Source organism: Archocentrus centrarchus, chromosome 1, assembly GCF_007364275.1.
Source record: "Archocentrus centrarchus isolate MPI-CPG fArcCen1 chromosome 1, fArcCen1, whole genome shotgun sequence".
NCBI classification, from domain to species: Eukaryota; Metazoa; Chordata; class Actinopteri; order Cichliformes; family Cichlidae; genus Archocentrus; species Archocentrus centrarchus.
Window position 1 is genome coordinate 31,406,234 of NC_044346.1, and position 22,920 is coordinate 31,429,153.

Here is a 22,920-nt window from a genome sequence, read left to right on the forward strand (position 1 = left end):
TGTCTACAAGTTTCTATGGTCACAAAATTCAGCAAAGCAAACACAAGTGACCGATCATAAATGAGGAGTCACACCCACACACGATGACAACAAACAGTGTGATGAAGCAGCACACAAAGTTACTTCCTTCAGCTTCACATTTACAAGTGAGCCACAACACTTAAGGTCACAACACAAAAGAACCCCCTCAATATTCAAGTCAATCTCAGGCATGCCTTTATTCATAGCTCGTCAGGAACAGACCCAAAGACTCTTGCAGTACCACTGCAACTTCCATCCATCCATCTTCTTCTGCTTATCCTTTTCAGCATTGTGGGGAGGTTGGAGCCTATCCCACCTGCCATAGGGTGAGAGGTACACCCTAGACAAGTCGCCAGCCTGTTGCAGGGCCAACACAGAGAGACAGACAATCATTCACACTCACATTCACACCTATGGAAAATTTAGAATCACCAATTAACCTAACCCCACTAACTGTATGTCTTTGGACTGTGGGAGGAAACCAGAGCACTCAGAGAAAACCCAAGCAAACACAGGGAGAACATGCAAGCTCCACACAGAAATGTCCCAACCAGATGGTGGATTCAAACTAGGGTTTAATATTTTTCCCGAAAATGACATGAATCAAATCCCGGGAAATGACGAGCCATTTCCCGGGAATCCCGGGAAAAAGTTTATTTATTTTTTTATTTTAATTAGGCCTTCTGTAGCCTGTGTCGGCCTTAACCTATTGTGATATTGTAGAGGTAGCTTTCCAGCTATGTCCTGTTATGCCCAGTAGGGGGTAACGTCAGCTTGATTAATGCAATAAAACCTACATCTCGACATTGGAGTGCTCGAGCTATGCGGTGTTGTATCGTTCCTCAACACTCCCTTAACAAATATAATTAGAATATTCCTCCATTGTACATGGAATTATACCAAGATATTTTACAACTGCTGGTGCAAAACAATACGGTTCATCTCCACAGCATTGATAAAGACTCAGCCACGCTGTCGTGGCGACATCTGTTGCACTATATCTCCACCAGTGGAACGCTGTAATAGTCATTGAAAAGTTAACTACCGTACTACACTAATATGGCATAACACAGGGCCTTGAGTAATGCACTACGACTTGGTCATTGCCATTCTGGCAACAGCAAATTTATAACACCGTGTCTGAGGGTTAAAGTAGGTTCGCTGTGAATCGTCTTTTGAAAAACTGGCCAATCCTTATAGCCTAAAAAATATACATTTTACTCAACTCCATTTTAAAAGCGAAATATGTTAAAGCAATCTATTTCATGATACTTTCTTCGCACATTAGGCCCGTATCCTAATTCATGATTGTTAGTAAGCGGCTGCAAACGAGGAAAAGAAACACTCGAAGTTAAACAGATATTTCTTTATTGTTCAGGGCAGGCATATTTTATAGGCTATATAATGCAATATAACAATATATAATAATATAGAATTATATAATACAAAATACCTTAGGGTAAACACATTGCCTACGATTTCAACAAATTAAAGAGGAAAAAAGTACAACTGTTTAATACCTCTATTAAAACGCTTGAGATGAAGGCTGAAGCCTTAAACGGAGGCTGAACGTGCCTGAAATGAAGAGTAATGCTTTTCGCATTAAACGAACCCTTCTCTCAATATTTCCTTAAATTTAACATTCTGAAGCTTTCTTTTCTTTCTGAAAGTCAAATCGACGCGCACGACTTTTTTCCCGGTTTCCCGTCTAACGTTTCCCGGGAAACGGGAAATGGTTCTGATCGCATTTCCCGGGAATCCCGGATCCCGGGATTAAACCCTAATTCAAACCCAGGACCTTCTTGCTGTGAGGTAACCATGCTAACCACCGTGCTAACCACAGCACTCACAATAGAAAGTTTAAATATGGTATTGGATATAAAAATATGGTATTAGATATTTAAAAAATAAAGATTATTTTTTAGTACGCAGTCAGATACTGTTGTCACCAGTATCATTAATCAAATAAGGCATTCAAAAAGTACCTAAAAATCCACTGGTAATAAAAAAACAAAACAATACTACACTATTAAACCTCAGTATATTTTGTGTTTTAATGATGGTTTTTCTTTATTCTGCATTAGTCACACTGCAGAGAAATCATGTTCATTAGTAAATATCACCCTGTTGTGACCATCGGTGGCTTCAGGAAATGAGTTCAGCCACAGGAAGATGATAAAGAAGGTGGTATTATGTGACAACGGCCCATTGATCAGAGATGAATATGGTCATCTGACAGCAGTCCCCTGAGCTCAGATACCTGTCCTCTGCTGCTCCACTGATAAGACCGAGCCACTAAGGCTTCTGAAGGCGTGTCTGCTTTCAGTAGATGAGTGTAAAGCCAACTGATAGGTACTATATTGACATATTGAATGAAGCCACCCATCTCCATCTCATATCTCGGGACTATCACATGGCTGTAGACCGAGATAAGGGAGTCAAAGCTAAACAAGTGAAGTAAGTTGGTACACCAGGCGTTCCTGCAGAAGTCAAGAGCAGACTTAACGGCAGCAGCTCTGAGTGACTCAGTGCTTGTAAGCACAATCATCCTGCAGATTGACACCTTAATAAAAAGCAAAGTGACTACCTGAAAATAAGGTGGTTGACTTTGAACTGGGTCTCTATCACGCCTGTCGTCCTCAGTCGTACTCGTAGGACGTCTGTCTCTGTGGGCACGTAGTCAGGAGACGTGATGCGGCTCATGTTCTCAAAGAAACTAGGAAAGGATGAGGAAGAAGAGGAAGACAGAGAGAAGGAAGGGTGCAAAAAGGTTAAAGAGTGAGGAAAATCAAGGGGAAGAAGAAAGAGAGCGTCAGGAAAATTAATAACTTGAAAACAAACTTGAGATCAAAAGAGAAATCAGGTATCATTTACAGGAGCGGAGGCTAATACACTGTGTGTGCTGTGTGTGTTGGGTGCGCAGCGATAAGGCTAGAGCCCCAGGGGCCGCAGGGATTCATCACGATGAATATTCACACCGTGGTTTACCATAATAACACACTGAGGCAAAGCTTCTAAACACAGATTAGCTATTAGCACAGCTAGTGTAATCAACTGTATCGTGTGTGTGTGTGCACGCTGTCAGTAAAATGTGATCTTTTTACACAAAACACACACACACGCGCGCACACACAGGCATCTCCACCTATGTGAACTGACTGTGACATTCTCTACCTGTCATCTTGAATTAGTTTCTTGGACAGCAAAACAGATCCTACTGCTTATAAAAAAAAAAAAAAAGACAGAGGAAACAACATGCGAGAGTCTGTTTGGTACTTCTGTCATTGTGAGGACCATTCTGAGTTTTAGTAGTCATTTTTAGCAGTCATTTTCCAAAACAAACACTTTTATAAAACAGTCTCCAATTCTTCAAAAGCCTATTTTTGAGCAAACACATGGCTCAGTCACACTAGTGTAAAAATAGGATGGCAACATCCTTGTGACTAGGCAAAGAATCTGGTGGTAGTCCCATGGCTGCTTTCAGCAACCGACTGCAACACCCTCAACCTCTGGGCAACAATTTTCTGGTCTTTGATGGGAGGCGACCCGTCTCCAAAGAATTGCAGTCTGACTGCAATCACTCTCAGACAGGTTTTCAAATAGCTGCCATCTAATTTATAAACAGACAGACTGCCAGCACATCACAATCAATCTGAGTTAGCCCGCGCCAATTAGTGCAACTTGACTGTGACTCTCTGCAAGAGGAGACTCGACTCAACTGATTGTAGTCTGTTTATATTCATATATAAACGTAAGCTTGCTGGGAACCTATGTCATTTTGCAGTTAAACCGCTGTCCTGCAGCAACTATGTTACTATTTGTGGAGGAATTTCTGTTTCAAATCTGTGAGGTTCCAACTGAAATCTGAATGTAAGTAGTTAATGTGAATTTCCCTGTATGTAGATGGCAGCAACAGATTTACCATTTTTGCCTATTTATCACAGTTAGTCGATAGATTGCAACTTGACCCCATTCAGCTGCAGACTGATTCCTTCTCATTGCTGTTTTATTGCAGTCTTGACACCAAAGTCCCTTTGAAAAAGGCAGATCTGGTCCCTGAACTCAAAGCAACCATTTCAGAGGTAACAAGATCACATGTTTACTGCAAATGGTCATAATAATTCTGGCAGTGCCCTCAATGCACCATTTCTGTTTAAAATGATTTATTCAATTCATGACACATAAGAGTTTATTTTTAGTTTGAATATATTTTCAGTGCATTTAAATAATATATATGATTTTATTATTTTGGTTTTTAAAACCCAAAAATGTTAGGCGTCAGTTTAAATGAACAGACTAAGAAAACGATTGAAAATTATGATAATAAATGTATAAAATAAAATACTCTGATATTATTTAAATAAATCATATCAGAGTATTTTATAAAATAAAATACTCTGATATGATTTATTTAAATAGTTAAAATAAACAAAATCTATAAATGCCAATAGTTTTACAGCTGTTGAAATATCTAAAACAATTTTGTCCAGCAATTTGTATCTTCTCAAATGTCAGGGTGGTACACTTTCCATATCTGGTGGTGCAAACAATGTAAAACTAGGAAAATGTTATCATAAAAATCTTTATTTCATTTAAAGATTACATGTATGCTCTTGCTACCAAACACAGAAGTTAGTACAGGTGTCCAAGTAGAAGCCTGTTTTTTATTTTTAAAAAAAAAAAGCTGCAAAAGTCAGGTGGTGCAACCATAGACAGTAAAAAAGATGGACGAAGCTTCCAGGTCAGAAAAATTAAGCTAATGCAGAAGTGCATAAAACCTGAAGTCTATCTGAAGGCCACCAGAAGGTGATAGCTGTGGTTGCAAAAAAGACGCCCAGTCCTACTGAAGTCTAAACCTCTGTAAATACTTTCCTGCTGAGAACACTTTCTTTGTCACTTGTTTTTCATCATAGTGAATAAATAATTTCATCTATTTTGCAAATTTTGGTCATTCCATGTTTCAAAAAAAGAGCACTGGTTGTGGAAGAACTGAATAAATAATTTTAAACAGAAATGATGCACTCAGACACAAAAATATGCACATCACATCACTGACCCATTCATTTGTTGAGGTGGTTAACAATCATATCTGAGGTCAGCTCTCCACTTTCTTAAGCCATACTATAGTCACCAGATAGCTGCTGTAATAATAATGCCATCAGTAAAATTAATTTATAATGTTTATTGTGTGTAGTCTTTTTTTAGCCAGGTAATTAATCTCAACATTTGTCTAACAAGCAACAAACTCCCCAGTTTGATTGCAGAAGGAGACACAGATCACTTTAGGGGGTGCATCAGGTGCATCCGCCGTAAAAATCTACAAAATCAAACTAGCAGAGCTACCTGCTGAAAAAGGGAGCAGCTGAAAGTAGCTTCTTATATTAATCTCAACACCACTCACCACCTCCGTACTCATGTAACCATAACTATACTGAAACAACAGTTATTATCCATGTTTCATTTCTAAACACACAATCAATACGACACTACACATTTAACACATAACGCCTCTAGTTTGACCTCATTTTCGAGACTCTGTGTTCCAAGTTTTTAGCAGCAAACTTGGTGAATACATCCACAACATTACTGACAACAAATCTCTGTTTTCAATAACAATAAGATCAAAGATTTTAAAAATGCACTCCAAGTGTCCTCACAAGTAGTGTAGAAGCCCATTGTGTGCGTGTGTGTGTTTGCGAGATGGTGATGAATGGTGGTTCTCAGTGGGAACCGAGGGTCCTGTCGGTGTAGATAACCCCAAAAGCGAGGCCTCTCACTGGGGCAGAGGATGAGACCAGACGGCCTCCTGGCGGGTCTACGCTCTCTCTTACTTCTGCTTCACACACTCTGCTTTCTTATTTTCAGCCTTCATCGTCATGCTTACTTCTTTATTTTCACTATTGTGTCCTCACTTTTCCTTCTAATCACAACTTTTTTTCCCTTTCTCTGAAATGTTTAAAAATGCCTTTTCTCATACATACACATATCCAAAAACCAAATGTATGTATCTCATGGCTGTTAAATTAAAATTTATAACAGCTGTGGTGGTACATGTGGTTACAAACTGTGGTCTATCTTCCTGCTCTCGTTACGTTCCCCTCTCCAGACGTTAACTCCCAGCGACAGTGAGCAGATGGCTAAGCATCAGCTGCTAAGTCCAGCTAATTAGTCCCCTGCATCTCTTCAGCACAGCGTGAGTGCGTTCTCGAAGAGTACTCACTACAGTGCAGAGTCATTGAGCTCGTACTCGTATCCCCGGGCGGCCGCCGCCCTCACTCCCTGGTCGCCCCACAGGCAGGACAGGGCATGGCTCAGGAAAGGAAACAGCACCTGGTCTTCGTCAAAACAACGTCCACACGACAGCACAGAATGGGCGTGAACCTGCGAGAAGACAACATGGAGACAGAAATGTGGATTAATGATCAGGGAGGAGCGAGCGGCAGATGGAAAATAGGATGAAGCAAGTCTAAATGACAGAAAAGTTTATGAGCCTGTCTCCACTCTGAAGATTACTTAATCATTAGAGACACAGACACACCAAAAAAAAAAACCATGGAAAGACACACGCATACACATTCTGGGGACATCTAATAGAGGAAATACTTTGGTCATCATCTCAAGCAGGATGTGTTGTGTAGGTGGATAAACACATGAGATCTGATAACTTTAACAGTGAAGTTCAAATGAAATTAAACCTCACAAGCAAACCGCCCACCTATCGCCTAACTTTGTGCTCTCCTTCAGTGAAAACTATTGCTGTGTGTGTGTGTGTGTGTGTGTGTGTGTGTGTGTGTGTGTGTGTGTGTGTGTGTGTGTGTGTGTGTGTGTGTGTGTGAATGGCTAAAGTGCTGAGATGTTGCCCTCTAGTGGTGATCTGCGTGATGTGCAAAGACACAAGGAAAGCAAAACTAAATCTGAACCTGGGAGGAGCAGGATGAGAACTACAAAAATAAAAGACAGAAACTAAAGGTGAGAAAAGTCTGACATGAGCACCTTGTTCCTGCTGTTAGCCAGGTTGATGCGGAGGGTGCCCATTCCATGGAGGACAAACTTCATGGAGGTCAGGAGGTTATCCAGGACAGCAGGCTGCCAAAGAGCAGAGGTCAAGTTCAGCAATGGGACAAAAGACACGTTTAGCCTATCACTCAGATACTATTAAGACAAAAAAAAAAGTCACATTGTTTGGAGCTTCTTCTCTGATCTTGTACTAATCTGTGCTCCTGAACACATCTTCAATTGCAAAAAGGACCTGCTACCAAAAGCTAGCCAGATCTTCCTCCTGCTACAACACTGCCCCTCTGTGGTTATCCCCTGCAAGTATCCTTTTGCCAGCTAAGGATTATGGACCTCTGAGGTCATAAATAAACCTGATTGGCTTTCTTCCTGTCTCATGTTCACTGGTGGGGACTTGGATTTTCCCGATCAATGAACACTTGGGGATCCTGTTACAGGCCTGTGACTGCAGCTGATTATTCCCAATCTGTGGAAAGTTCCACTGTTAGATATTTAGATGATTCTCCTTTGAAGGTACTGCCTGCTGTAAACTTGTTTCTGTTATGTCCTGCTGAGCAACTATTTTATTTTGTTAGACTCAATAGGAATGAGCAATGTTGCATTTCTATTTTTTTAAATTAAAATAGGTTTCAACCACACAAATAACAAAAGCCTGTACTCTGCACTTGCTTTAACTGCACTACAAACTTCTTAAAATACATTTAAAAAGAACAAAGAAAGAAAATGAGTAAATACTGCCCAGTGAGCTCTCTTGGTGGAGGTTTGTGCTTCTAGTTTGCATATTTTATCCAAACTGTGAAGCACTTTGTGTGTTTTAAAAAGTGCTATACAAATATATAAAAGCTATTATTAATTTGAGTAAAGTCCTCACCAATACATTTATATAAACTTGTAGTGTATGTGAACACTAATATATACTTGTGTGTGTGTGCACAGGTGTGTTGGGATATGTGATATATATATTTCTTATTTTTGACACATCAGTTTTATAAATGTGAAGCATTTTGTGTTTTTAAAAGTGTTATATAAATGAATTTACTACTAATGCTACTACTACTACTACTACTACTACTACTACTACTACTACTACTGATGATGATGATGATGATGATGATGATGATGATGATGATGATGATGATGATGATGATCCACCAAAACATGCCCAATCCACTGTCCACTAACATAGAAAACACTATAACTGCAACGATTCAGAGTGAAAACACGGTTTTAAATCACATAAATTAAACAAATTTCAAAACTCTGTTTTCATGTTTGGACACATGGAGATTTGAACCAACGAGGAGAGTGACTCCTGCAAAGTCAGGCTTTTGTGTGTGTGTGTGTGTGGGGGGGGGGGGGGGGGGGGGGGGGGGGGGGTCTCCGTCACTCTGCTGCCAACTACAGATAAGCTTCACATTCCATCATGATTCTATCACAGTCTGGTCACCCTCCTCTTTGTGTGTGTGTGTGTGTGTGTGTGTGTGTGTGTGTGTGTAATGAATGAGGTGAGATAAGTGTGTGTCTGAGGTGTGGCAGGGCTTCACCTCACCAGAAGAGTTGGCAGACAGAGCTGGTTTTTGATTTGTTTTTTTCTCTGTCTGACACACAATAAAAGTCGCACAACTTAGCATCACAATAAATTTGTTAATGAATAATTAATTCAGTCTTAAAGACCAAATAATATGTTTACAATGCAATTTTCTTGTTTTATTACAGTGAACGTCACTAAAAATCAGAAAGCTTCCAGTAAAGGGGTGATGGCACTTTTAAGTTTGAGATGTGCAACAAATAATGGGCAAAAAATAAATAAATTATTAATTAATTAATTAAAAATGTGCCTGCAGCTGCTCAGGTTATGTTAGGTCACTTACTGAAAATGGAGGAAAACTAAGAAACTAAAGTGGACCTATTATGCTTGACCTTATTACCTTTTTTACATAATGGTGGATGCTCATATTAAACATGGACAAAGCTTCTATTAAAGAGGTCAGCATGTGTGCAAATAGTCCCTGTGAGCCAAATCTCAGACTTCAGACTGTGCTACACACTGAGTTTCAGGTAGTTTTTTTCTACTCTTCAGCCTGTATGATGTCACTGAGAGTCCTTATTCCTAATATGGTCGTCTCAGGCACAAAGCTGTCTGGCTTTGAGCACAGCAGCCCCTTCTGTTCAAAACTGTTGTTTATGAAGGAAAGCCAATCAGAAGGAAAGTGGCTTCATTTGGTTTCAGGCAGAAAATTAACACCATGGCCAAATTTGTGGATATTGATGACTTCATTTAATTAATTTTACTTTCTGTTGTATTTTTCTACCAGTGGTGGTTCTGTGAAGTAGTGTTTTAATAAACAGGCATTCATGCGCATGCTGTGCACAAACACCCATTCAGGCAAGTTTCCCAACATCCGGCTGATCACAGCTGTTGGCTGTAAATATGGCAGCATGTCAGAGATGGCAGGCAAGACTTAGAGCAGCAACTGATTTAAATTACACACAACTTACATTATTTAGTAAGTAAATGTTTTATAGAGAAGAAATTTCAATTAAAAACAACTGCTAAAAGAATAGCAAATGTATTTATACTTCTTGCCAGGAGTAAAATGAAATGCACTATATTTCCAGAAGTATTCACTCACCCACTCAGATCATTGAATTCAGGTGTTCCAAACACTTCTGTGGCCACAGATGTATAAAACCAAGCACCTAGCCATGCAGACTGCTTCAACAAACATTTGTGAAAGAATGGGTCGCTCTCAGGATCTCAGTGATAGGATGCCACGTGTGTAACAAGTCCCGTCGTGAAATTTCCTCACTACTAAATATTCCAGTCAACTGTTAGTGGTATTATAACAAAGTGGAAGCGACTGGGAACAACAGCAACTCAGTCACATAGCAGTAGGCCACGTAAAATGACAGAAGGGTCAGTGGATGCTGAGATGCATAGTGCGCAGAGGTCGCCAACTTTCTGCAGTGTTAATTGCTACAGACCTCCAAACTTCATGTGGCCTTCAGATTAGCTCAAGAACAGCATGTAGAGAGGTTCACGAATGGGTTTACATGGCCAAGCAGCTGCATCCAAGCCTTACATCACCAAGCGCAATGCAAAGCATTGGATGTAGTAGTGTAAAGCCACTGGACTCTAGAGCAGTGGAGGCATGTTCTCTGGAGTGACAAATCACGCTTCTCCATCTGGCAATCTGAAAGACGAGTCTGGGTTTGGTGATTCCCAGGATTTGGTGACTGGACAATGAGGGAGTTTAATGTGGAAGAACTTGACTGGCCTGCACAGAGTCCTGACCTCAACCTGATAGAACAACTTTGGGATGAATTTGTCACGGCCCCTCCTCTGACCTGCAGGGGCGGTTCCTCCTGCAGGCAGAAGTGGGCCTTGAGTAATTGGAGCCACCTGGGCACAGTAATTTAAACACAGGGCTCTACTAACCATTCTCCCATCTCTGCTCCTTCAGGTAAACTTGGTTTGTCTTTTGTTTTAGTTTGGTTTTGGGTTGCAATATTCATCCAGATTTACACATACGTGTCCACGCCCTCATTTACTGCACACACTAAACATACTGATATATCCACATCTTATATTTGTTATCTTTTTTGGGTTTTGAGTATATTTTACAATAAAACTACTTTGATTGGCGTATACCTTTGCCTCCCCTAAGTTATTTAGGTTTTACAGGCATGTGACCACGTTACAATAAATTAGCTGCTATTCTGAATGTACAACAATCATGGTGACAGTGTAGGCTCAAGTGAATAAGGCCTCAGTCACACAGGCCTAGAGACCGGACAGTGACCTCCTGGCAACCTCCTTTTAGATGTTAGATTCAACTCATTGTCATTGTGCGCACAAGGCACACAACGAAATGATCGTTCCAGATCACTCATCCAGAGACGAGCAGCTGCGGTCATGCAGCCAGAGGCAAAAATGTGTATTCTCCTCCCGCCCTGCAATTTAAGAAAGCACCAGCAAATGGAAAAATGCAGCAAAAGCACACAAACACAATGGAAGTTGAATAAAACACAACAGAAACAGGAAAAAAATAAATAACGACAAAAGCTCAATAAAAAACAGAAATAAAAAATTTTTGCAAAAGCTCAAAAAAAACCCTCACAAAGCGCAACAGAAGTGTTTTTTCTTTGTGTTTTATTCAACTTCTGTTGTGTTTTTTTTTTTTCTATTTTTGTTGTGCCTGTTGGCAAAAACCTTCTTGTGATTGCTTTGGTTGCCAGCATGTTGCTGCAGTTGTAGTTTGAATGGAAGTAACTGACTACAAAGACTGTCCAGCAAAATGGAGAAGATGCGGCTTCAAAGCACTGCAGCCAATTTCAAATATATATATTTCAAGGCGCAACCTTCTCAATAAATCTAATTCAGATGTTTTGGCATGACTTCAAGTTCCAGTTTGCGCCGCATTTTTTCAGGTTTTACTACCTCTTGACAAATAGTTTGCAGGTGCTTCCACTCAAAGATGAAACACTACAGGCAAACGTGGCAAAAGTAGTGGCTGTCTTACTTTAATTTGGCAGCCCCGTCCTATCTCTGCCTGACCTGCCTGTTATTCAACATGTAATTTTGCTTATCATACCTGGATACGCGTACACTTATAAGAGACTGATGTGGAGCCCTTTTTTTTTTTCTTGCAATTTATTATTTACCCTTACTCTGTTGATTCTTCATTTTGGGATGGGAGGGCGGGTTGGGGTGTTACTGTTTTCTTTTTTACTTGTTTTTGTCTTTTCTGGACTGTGTTTGTTAATCTTTTCTATAATACTACTGACAGTTGGGCAGTTGGAGTCTGGGATCCGTTCACTGCTGTTATTGTTGTATGCACTCATCTATGGTTGAAGAGGAGGAAGGAGGTCCTGGCGCTGTAAACATCCAATTTTTCTGACTGGTCTTAACTGATTGATCAACATGGTGTATGTATACATATGCGGAAGACTGTCTTGCCGTTCACAATAACTTATTGTTGAAAACAAATATATAATGTCAAAACAAAACAAAAAAGACAACCCATATAAATACAAAATGCAGTTTTTAAATGATGATTTCTTTGCGGGGGAGGTAATCAGTCAGTCAGGACTGGACGACTTGCCGTAACTGATGGAACCATGAATTCTGCTCTCTACCAGAAAATCCTTAAGGATAATGTCCAGCCATCAATTTGTGTCCTGAAGGTCAAGCAGCAGGGCAATGATCTAAAACACACAAGCAAGTCCATCTCTGAATGTCTTTTAAAAAAATGAAGGTTTTGGAGTGGCCAAGTCAACGTCCGGATTAAACCTGATTGAGATGCTTTGACCTTAAACAGGCTGTTCATGCTTGAAAACCCTTCAGTGTGGCTGAATTAAAATACTTTTAAACAGCACTGTATGTCATCCACTAGACAAGAGTCCTTACTGGCATTTTCAAGTAGGTGGCATTTTTCACAGGTATATCCATTATGACTTTCCCAAAGCTGGAGATCATCCTCAGTAACTCCCACTTTAAGCATTTTGCAACAACATGAAGTAGCAACTGAGACTTTATATCTGTTCTACACTGAGATAGATACAATGCAGAGGGTTCATGAGACATCCAAAGGTAATAGGCAGCACTAACACAAAACTTCAGGGAAATAGTTGAGAAATCTCAATTTCACAATTCATTTATTTTGTCATGCAAACAAACACGCAGACATTTCAGAATCGTGGCCTTCATCAAAACATGAAACTAAGCAGAAGTCATAATATGGATGACTGGTTTTTAAAATGTTTTCAGTCAAATTGCTTATACTTGTAGCCCAGGTCACTGGGTAAAAATCCAGTGACCTAGGCTAAAACAAAAAAAAAAAAAGATTTACCAGTGACTTTTTATCCAGGTCACTGGGTAAAAGGTCACTGGTTAAAAATCTTCCAGAAGAGAGAAGAAGTTATTCAATATAACTATGAAAGTTTAATACCTCAATAAGCACAAGCAATAAAATCTACCAGCATCTATTAGTCTCTTTTTGGATGTTTTTAAATTTTGTTTTCTTTACAGATTTAAAAAAAAACACCAAAAACAGATTTCATATGTTCATTGATGACATGTCTTCAACCTCACAGGTGACCTCATACGCAGGTATCAGGTTTAATCATGTAACTAAGTGAAAGCACCTGTGTGGGTGGACTGTGGGTGTGTAAAAGCTTTAGCAATAAAACCAGTTACACAACACATGTGATCATAAAGACACGGGAAAATACAGTTGTGTTTTTGTGAGGCTCACACCTTTGAGTTTAAAAATGCTTATTCAGCTTTGTGTTTGAAATACTTCTTACTTCAAACATAAAAAAAACCTGCATGTGAATGTTATTCATTCATCTATAAAGAGGCTCCTGAGGTAGCAGCACCTAGACACTCTCTCCCTGCATCAGCCTGAGAAACCAAATCAAACACAATCTGCACTGAATGACACTTACTTTGGAAAGGCTGAACTTATGGCAAATTCTTCCAAACATGTACAGCAAGTAAAAGGGAAAAGCTGCATAGTTTTTATCCGAGCACTGAGGATGTTCATCACTTGGGTCATATGTCTGTGTAGATTCTCAGTTATCCAGGTCATAGTAGTCTCTGGAGCTTGAAAAAGGCGACTGGACTTCTTTTTGTTTCTTGAAGACGTTTCACCTCTCATCCGAAAGGCTTCTTCAGTTCACCAACTTTCCCCCGCTTACAGTGCTGTCCTGAGCTCCCTTCCCAGACGTCTCAACCCCCATTCACACCTTTGTTCCAGTGACCTCAATAGGCCACAGGAAACAATGGAGCGGAGTCCTAAGTTGGTTTCAACTGAAACCACTGATTAAATATGACCCACGCCCCCTTCACACCTGGGCACATGTGTTCAAGCACATGATCAATAGAGGGTCATAACCACCTCCAGGGGACTACGCCCACAGGGGGTTTAAATACCTGGGTCTCTCCACCATTTGGTTGAGAACTGAAGAAGCCTTTCGGATGAGAGGTGAAACGTCTTCAAGAAACAAAAAGAAGTCCAGTCGCCTTTTTCAAGCTCCAGAGATCACTTGGGTCCTTGTTCCGTTTTATCACATGGGCATGAAAACGCACAAGAATGTGTGCTGAGCAGTTCACATTTTTATGCTAAATTGACCCTCTGTAGCTGAACTGTAAGAGGCTGCAGAGAAACAGGGCTGCTAGGACATAAATATGGATGTAAATAATACAGGATTCCAAATATTGAAGATATTAGTTTTAAAAAAATGTTTAAAGAGCTATAATAAAAAAAAAGCAACATATTCAACATATTTTAAGAGTTCAGGAATAAAAATACATGCAGTTTAGTGAGAACGGTGAATGCTCACATAAACCTCCACTGAGTTCATTTCAAGCGTATATAAAACAGCACGAGTGTTACTTAACATGTCACGTTGAATTACAGTGATGAAAGAAATAAAGCTTTACAAGGACAAAGGCAGCATTTCCTGTGGCGGCATCACTGTTCATTCATCTATGCTGCTCGTCTCAAGTCACTGATTCACTTCTGTTTCCTTCCTTCCCTGCCTCCACCTTTGTTGCCTTTATCAATTCTTTCCGAGTTCCTCTCCCTCTGACTCAGCTTATTCTAGTTTAGCACTTACAAAGGAGAAGAGGAGAGGCAGGATGGAGGAGTGCAGTGCTTCTCAGACATTTCGTGTCATCGGCTGTTAAGAGGGTAGGCAAAGCTTACCTCGCTGAAAATTTAATGTGAAATTCAGATTATCGGGCCGGTATTCCAGCAACTGATGTGCTGTTAAACAAACTCTGTTTGACTGTCATTTTGACATTTTGCTGAAGCCTGCGGGACCCTTTAGCAAGAGGGACTAATAATCAGACATAAGTCCAAGTGGCGGCAATCCCTGCAATCCACCCATCATGATCATTATATTTATTCCAGAGGCCCAAAGAAATAAATTCACCATGTAACACACACTGACAGAGGCCAAAAGGAAAAAAAAAAAAAGAGTCACACGCTCTCATCTATCATTGGACCTCCTTTAGCTTTGATGCATTCACCGTGATGAGTTGTTGTTGATGAGTTTATGCAATGTTACAACATTTAGTTCCATCCAAAGTTGTATTAAATTTTCACCAAGATCTTGTACTGAAGATGGGAGAGTCAGACCACTGTACAAAGTCTTCTCCAGCACGTCACAAAGTTTCTCAGTCCAATCTTTATGCTCCTCAGCAAACTGAAGCCTTTTCCCCCCAGATTAACCTCACTGATAACTGCTTTTCTTAAGGCTGCACAGCTGTTCAGTCCCTTAAGTTCTCTTTGCAGTATGTGTGGAAATGCTTACTTTCACTATCAAACATAGCTGCACATGACCACATTAATTCCTCAAGGATGATGGTTCACCGCTATCCTTCCAGGTTTCATAATGCGTTGGACAATTCCAGTTCTTAACCCCGTATAAGTATTTCCTCCTTAGTTGTTTGTTTGACGCAGGCCAATAATTTGACCTTTCTGAAACAGAGGAACCTCTTTTTCACAACCACAGGGTATGTCACGGGATATATGGTTGTTTAAGAAATGAAAAGCTACTCACTGCATCAATTTGGGTTAAATAAACTATTCCTAACTTAAACATATTAATGACTGTAGTAATTATCCAATGGAAGGCTCATACCCATTTGCTTGGTTAATTCCTGGTGGTGGTTTTGTTTTTTGGCCAGGCGAAGTATGCAACAAAGTCCTCTGAAAGCACATTTTGGCAATCTGCAGCAATCTTTTAACACTTATGGTCACTTATTTTCAGGCATTATCTAAATTAACTTTAACTTCAGTGGTCAGTGGGACAGGTAAAGAATGCATATAAAGAATCACAAGTCAAATCTAGTATTTAAAAAAACAAAAAAAACAATAACAACTTTTAATATTTTCTGAATCTGCCCCTGAACGTTTTACTTCTGCTTGCTGTTGCAGAATTCTGCAGAATTTAATTCTCTGAGCGGCATGTCTTTTATAATGCTGATATACAAAGATGCACCACCAGCACCCCCTTCTTAATTTAGCATCCCCACACCTTGGGAGACGTCTGTGCTTTGTGTGCAGACATCTCTGTAGGTGTTGTCTTAAGTAATAAATATTTCCGAGCATTTGACCAACTAGTACAGGACACAGAACCTGCAGCCTACAGGAGTCATTGCATGGTAATGTGAACCCGTTATCAGCTCTGAAAGAATAAGGAGTAAAGTGACACCCTGTTTTCACCACTGCATGTGACATTCTGAAAGGAAGTCCAGCAGATAGAAATCCAGACAGTCCGTTTCACCTTTTTAACCTTTGGTTCCAACTGGATTCCCCAGTTTAAAGTACTGTGGAAACTTTGTGTTGCACTATGCGTCAGCAGAGACATTATGAGTCCCATTACAATAGTATAATCATTAAATCCACCCAGTTACACTGAACTATTGTTCTGGTCCAGCTCACTGTTTGGATCAGCTCATTGAGCACAGAAAATTAACAGCCATTAGCACATGTCTCGTGTTGGAACAAACTGCAGCAAAGAATGTGGTTTAACTGGCTTGATATATAATCATTAACTAGAAACTGTTCTTCTAACAATGTGTAACTAAGTATAACAGTGTAGCGGGTGTCTGTTTGCAAGCTTTGCAGTCATTTGTTTGGTGAGAAACCTCCAAGATTCATTGCATTTTTCCAGCAACTTGTCCTTGACAAAGAGTCTCATAGAAACACCTGAATCAATATAAGAGATTACAGGCTCAAAAATATTCAGCTGATAAAACCCTACTACACCAGCAACACACACACACACACACACACACACACACACACACACACACACACACACACACACACACACACACACACACACACACACACACAGAGCTTTGTGTGTTGGAAGAGAACAAAAGGAAATATTTCACCCATCAGCCAAAGTAAAAAAAAACAACACCGCGGCCTCAGGCTGCAAATAAAAGAGGGATGAAACAAAAGAGGAGCCCATTTCCAACCTTTCCTCCACTTATTACTCCTAAACAGGCTGTCCTGTCATGATCCTAACACAATCTAAACCGGACACTAAGAGCTACGCAGAGAATTGCAGGATTTATTTTTTTTTCCTGACTGTTGCTTCAGGGGATATTTCAGAAAATAAACAGAGTGGAGCACGGATAACCTGCTCAGGTCAAGGCTGGGTTGAGGTGTTTACCACTGCACGTAGATAGTGAACAAGATAGTGAGCAATGTGTCCAAAGATAAACATAAACACATGTGAAACAACAGGTGAAAGAGGGATGAGCTAATATGTGCATGTTTGTGTGCGTGTGTGTGAAGAGGGCGTGTTTCTGTTTGCTGTGGGAGGCTGGGATGATAGGGGAAGGGAAAGGAAGGGCGGCTTTGTGGGTTTTCCACTTAAAAATAAGGGCGTCATCTGAGAATAAAACCAAACCCAACCGACACTGGCGGTGACAAAAGAGGGGTGCAACTGGAATTCAAAATGTGTTGATGCATGTATGCATGCTTTCAAGAAAAGCTGAATACCGCTCATATATTTGGTATAAAAATTTAGAAAAAGAAAAATAATGACTCAGTCAGTAAATGAATATGCAGCTGAACGCATTAAAAATATTAAAAAACAAACATCAATAAATTAATTTATAAAATGTGGCATAAATGAATACCTTTTTAAATTTGCATCTGTATCTATCTTTATAGTTATTTCCCCAATTACCATTTAATTCTCCATTTTTATTAACTATTATTTTTTTTAATAAACTATTATTTATTAAAAAATAATTATTACATTCTGTATTTTTGTACTACAAAAACATAGTATATGGATTAGCTTGATGATAATACCTATGTTAAACAAACTGTATTTGTACTATGCTAATAACTTGCTAGAATTCTGCCTGTGTAAACATGTTGTTTTTCTTGTATTCAAATCCCTGACAGCAGACAGTGCCTCTGCTGACTCACAGTCAGTTTCTGAACTCTCCTCTCCTTCCTGCGTTTCAGTAAAAGCAACTGTTCATTGATATTTTTCAGCTCCATGTCCAACATTATCTGCTTAATTTCGCTCATGATGGCAGATCAATGCAGACGCATCAGCTCACAAGTATAAATGCAAACAATGATGCTGCCCACTACAGCAAGGACTCGGTGCAGTGGTATAAATTATAATTAACCTCTCATTATAGACAAAACCTTAAAAACAAAGCTGGGATTAAATACACACAATCACTGAAACTGCAGCAAAACTCTACAAGGAAGGAAAAGGAAAAAAAAAAAAAGTATTTTGTCCAAGAACATTTGGATTGTCTAAAAAAAACTGCAGTTCTTCAAGTGGCCAAAAGGGGTGGGTGATATAGCCTCAAAATTATACGATGGTTCAAGAAAACTTGCAATATTTCCGAACATATTGAAAAAGTAAAATTCTGAATGTTTTATTGATGCTTGTAGGCAGCATCATTTATAAGTGTAAGTAAATGAAGGGCATCCATCCTTTTCCAATGAGCTACTGTCAGTGATGACACACTTCCTAGTTTGGAAAGCCTGTTGTGACAAGATGCCCGCAGCAGCAACATTATGGTTCAATAGTAGTGACACAAAATTATATCCAGTTACACATACAAAAAAAACAAAAAAAAGAAAACAACTGTAAACACAAAAGGTAACCTAGGCAGTTTTCTCCCTGGACATTTTCAGTATAAAATAATTGCTTAACACCTTTCTTAGTAACTTAACCTTGTAACTCTTCAGGAGTTGCACAATATTGTCACATCCCACGTAGCAAATATTTTTCATTTTTGTTATGTGACAATATTGTGTAACTCTTCAGGAGTTGCACAATATTGTCACATAACAAAAAATGAAAAATATTTGCTACTTGGGATGTTGTCAGAATCAGAAATACTTTATTGATCCCAGAAGGAAATTTCATATTCTTATTCTAATTCTGATTCGGGTCTCACATCAGCAGCTGCTAATATCTCCTCCTTCGTAGCCTCATTGTACTTGATGGTGTGATAGGTTCCTGCCCGCGCGCAACCCTGAAAAGGATAAGTGGCAGAGGATGGATGGATGGATGGATGATATGGCACAGCCCTAGTGGCCACTTGAAGCCAATTACAAAGCCAAGAATCCAGCTTTCCTGTATTAAAGAACAAGTTTACAACCTAGTACAAAAAACATTTTTCTCTATAGCTAACATAGGTCACTTCCAACTCCAAAAAACAAAAGAGCTGTGGCCAAAAGCCAAAAGTCAATAAACCAATGGGTGACGATGCTCTAGTTATGTCCATCTTTTAAGTACAGTCTATAGCATCAGTGTGTGGTAGCTGATCCTGGCCAATTAGCTGCTGTCAAAGTTTTAAAAGGCTTAGCAGTGTTTCACAAACATGTTGCAAATCACAGAAATCTCTCTATCACACACACACACACACACACACACACACACACACACACACACACACACACACACACACACACACACACACACACATCCAGCTGACTTATTTCAAATCAATATCATTGTCAGCACTGCTCCAACAAAAACTCCAGCTTCCTAACTTCAGAGGTTCTTTTCAGCTTCATGGTCTGTTTCACAATCTAAAAAGAGGCTTGACCTGTCAGACTTTTCCAGTGACGGGACTGTTATTGATGGGAGATGGAGCAGGTAACTGAAGCATGATGACAACACAGAAAGACTCTTCCTGTCATCACATTATCATTAAACATAGCAGAAAGGAGAAGGAAAAGAGTGAGATGGGCAAAATGTACAGATAAGTAAAGGAAAAAATCAGAGAAAACAAAATGAGAAGAGGTCAAAGAGGATAAGCCCTCAGTAAAAACAAACTAATGGGAGGAAAAAAACTGAGTGAAACTCGTGTGTGTTGAACCGTTTCCAGTCTCCCCTTCCCGGCCCAACCTCTAGTACAACAGAGGAATTTGGCTTTCAGTCGCTCTCACACAAACAGAAGTCAGAGCAGATGTGAGCCAAATCACTGCATACCAACTTGTGTATGATCCTGAGTATCATGAGAAATATCAGCACCCCCACAGGAAAACCAAGATTTGCTTTCATTTTCAATCTCATCTCCTGTTCATCAAGTCAAGTCAAGTGCCTACATCTTTTATCTAATCTTCTTCTTCTTCTTATCGAATCTTCTTTTTTTTAATGCATTCCTGTGTCTGCAACATAATCTCAGCTGTTTCCCCTGCTGGAGTCAAGTTCCTACCTGAAAGGAAACTAGACACTAAAGCTACATGTGATGCTGATCTACTGAAATTTTGTCCCTCAATAAGAGGTGAGGTAAGCACTATATGCTAATAAACCGATAAAGACACTGGCAGGGTGAGTGTGTGAGTGTCTGTTTCCAACCTTGAAGGTGCACAGCTCTTGCTTGGTGAAGCCATTACTGTGGATGATTTTCATCTGTTTCACCAAAGTGCTTTTGCCGCTCTCTGCTGCACCTGTAGGAGAGTGTGAGATGGTTAAAGCGGCTCTTTTAAAACTTACTGCGTGTATTCACGGGCTTTATCTACTAAGTCAAAGTGTTGTTTCAAAGTAGGATTTGTGCGTCAAAAAATGAAAATTTACAGGAAATATATGAGAACAAATTCCGAACAGCTGGGTTCATATGAAGCTGTCTCACCTAGAAGGAGTATTTTAACCACATTCATCTCTCGCTTGGCAGATTCGTAAAGTTCTCTGTCTATCTTGGCACTGTGTGTCCTCGCCTTCTTCTCCTCCTCTGTAACTTCGGTACCGAGGCACAGTCCCATCCTGAGCGTGCATCTCCTCCCCGGCTCCAACCAGAGAGAAAACAAAAGCAGGGGAGTCCAACCGGGGATCAGCCCGACTTTCTTTCTGCACGTTGCATGCTCCAAGTCCGAGCTCTTCCTCTACTCCAAAATTAAACCTGCAGAGTGAGAAGGCGAGTTACGTCTGCAAAAACAAAAGTTCAGGCCATCCTCGAAACATCCTTCTTCAAGCTTCCAGGAGTTGTTTCAAACTTTCGAGACAAAACTGATTTTACGCGTAAATCCAAGCGCTTTTCCCCCTTGTTAGTGACAGATTTCAGCGACTGTCTGGGGAATTAAAAAACAAAAAGAAAGACAACGCAAAACTGGTCGGCTGCTTTCCGCTACAGCAGTTCAAACTCCACTCTGCCGCCTTGGCAAAGACCCCAACTCATCCAAAAACACTGCCTCCGCCTCCTGCTGCCTCCGCCAAGATGGAAATCCTTTGGACTTCCTGGGAAGTGACGTGTTGTACATTCACAAAACTTCAAGCACTACATTATAAAAATTAATTACGTTTTACGCTTTAGCTGTTAACAGTTACTTTAACTGAAACCTACAAAACACCCTCGGCTTACAAAATGCCGTGATGACGCACACCGTCTCAGGTATTTTCAGTTATTGTGGCCTATTACGTCGACGCAGGTCGTGCAAAGGCATGCTGGGATTTACAGTTTATGAGCCCGTCAAAATCCGCCCCTAACAAGAGCGATACATTTACCTCGTTTAACAAGTTCTGCGAGAAAAGAAACAGGGTGAGACCAGTGTTTACAATCATAACAACACGTTTACTGTGAAATGTGAAATATTCCATATCACCGTTGAAGGGAGTATTTGAAATAAGAAGTGAAATGTCAATGAGCCAAAACGAGCCCATGTGTAAATTTAAATATATATTAAATATATTTGTTACTTGCCTAACTTGTTTTTATATCAGTTAAAAATGTATTTAATCAGGCGGCCTCGTTGAGATAACTTCTTGTACCTAGAGTGACCAGATGTCCCTCTTTTTCTGAGACTGCATTTTTATTCCTTGTCCCACATCTTGAGACAATGTTCCACATTTTGACTGGTTCTGCAGGACATGCACTTTTCTGAAGTCTGGTTTTTACTCACTGTATATATGAAGGAAAGGCCTTTTATTCTAGTCTGGAGAAGGTCAGCCTATCTAACGCCATACTCATCAGGGAAAGTTACAAGTCAGCAAAAAGTCACAAGCTTTGCAGATTTTATTGAATATGATGGAATCGACCACAATGAAAACGAAGTAGCATGCTGGGAAATTGAGTTCTTGTTATTTTTTTAAATTTTACACAGGAGGAAAATATGCTGTGAAGTGACATAGTATATGTGTCACATATACTATGTGAAATGGCTAAAACTGTCAGATATTACTCTAAAAAGCTTTGCCAAACAATGGAAACATCCGAGCTGAATCCCAAAAACTCTTAGCAGACAGACAAACAGCTGAAATAACAGTGAAATAAAATTCAGGCATTAAGTCTAACTGTCAGGATTGTTGACATGTCTACTTTGTCTCACACAAGCAGAGTTTGCCCCACATTTAGTTTGTTGGGATATGGTCACTCTACTTGTACCTGGGAAAAAGAAAAATAGCATAAACAATGATTTTTTTTTTTTTTTTAAGTTACAGGAATCCAAAAAAAGATATCACTTGATAAAGTTTTAAGATCTCTAAAGGAAATAAAGGACTCCAGTTTCACAACAGTTTGCAGTTAAGATGCACAGTACCTGAAACCAGCTCTTACAGGGGAGAGCTATAAAGTATCTACTGGACTGTACAGTAGTCATAAGCCTTTTATATATAATGAGTAAGGAATCTCTCTTTGGTCATAAAGTGTAGTGTGCGATGGCCTTGTTTGGGCTGCATCACCATACAGATGGTCCCCATAGTCAAGGAGAGACATGAAGGCTGACTGTACAATACCATTACAGGTGGAAGAAGACAGACATCCTTTAATTCAATGCAAGAAGCTAGTTTTTTTTTTGTTGTTGTTGTTGTTTTGTTTTGCTTTTTTACTTTCTGGGCCAGATGCTGCATATAAATCTCAAATGAAAGTATGTTGTTGAG

General features: G+C 39.8%; 1 protein-coding gene across 1 annotated transcript in view; it reads right to left on the bottom strand.

The window, feature by feature from the left end:
• Positions 1 to 21,433, bottom strand: part of gnav1 (guanine nucleotide binding protein (G protein) alpha v1) — a 41,359-nt gene extending 19,926 nt beyond the window's left edge. Inside the window, exons 1-5 of the mRNA XM_030732577.1 lie at positions 20,681 to 21,433; positions 20,407 to 20,498; positions 7,015 to 7,107; positions 6,242 to 6,402; positions 2,609 to 2,737 (exon numbers count right to left, since the gene is read on the bottom strand). Of these exons, the coding sequence (XP_030588437.1) occupies positions 2,609 to 2,737; positions 6,242 to 6,402; positions 7,015 to 7,107; positions 20,407 to 20,498; positions 20,681 to 20,810 (605 nt within the window). The 5' untranslated portion in view covers positions 20,811 to 21,433. The remainder of the gene's footprint in view (positions 1 to 2,608; positions 2,738 to 6,241; positions 6,403 to 7,014; positions 7,108 to 20,406; positions 20,499 to 20,680) is intronic.
• Positions 21,434 to 22,920: the final 1,487 nt, after the last annotated feature.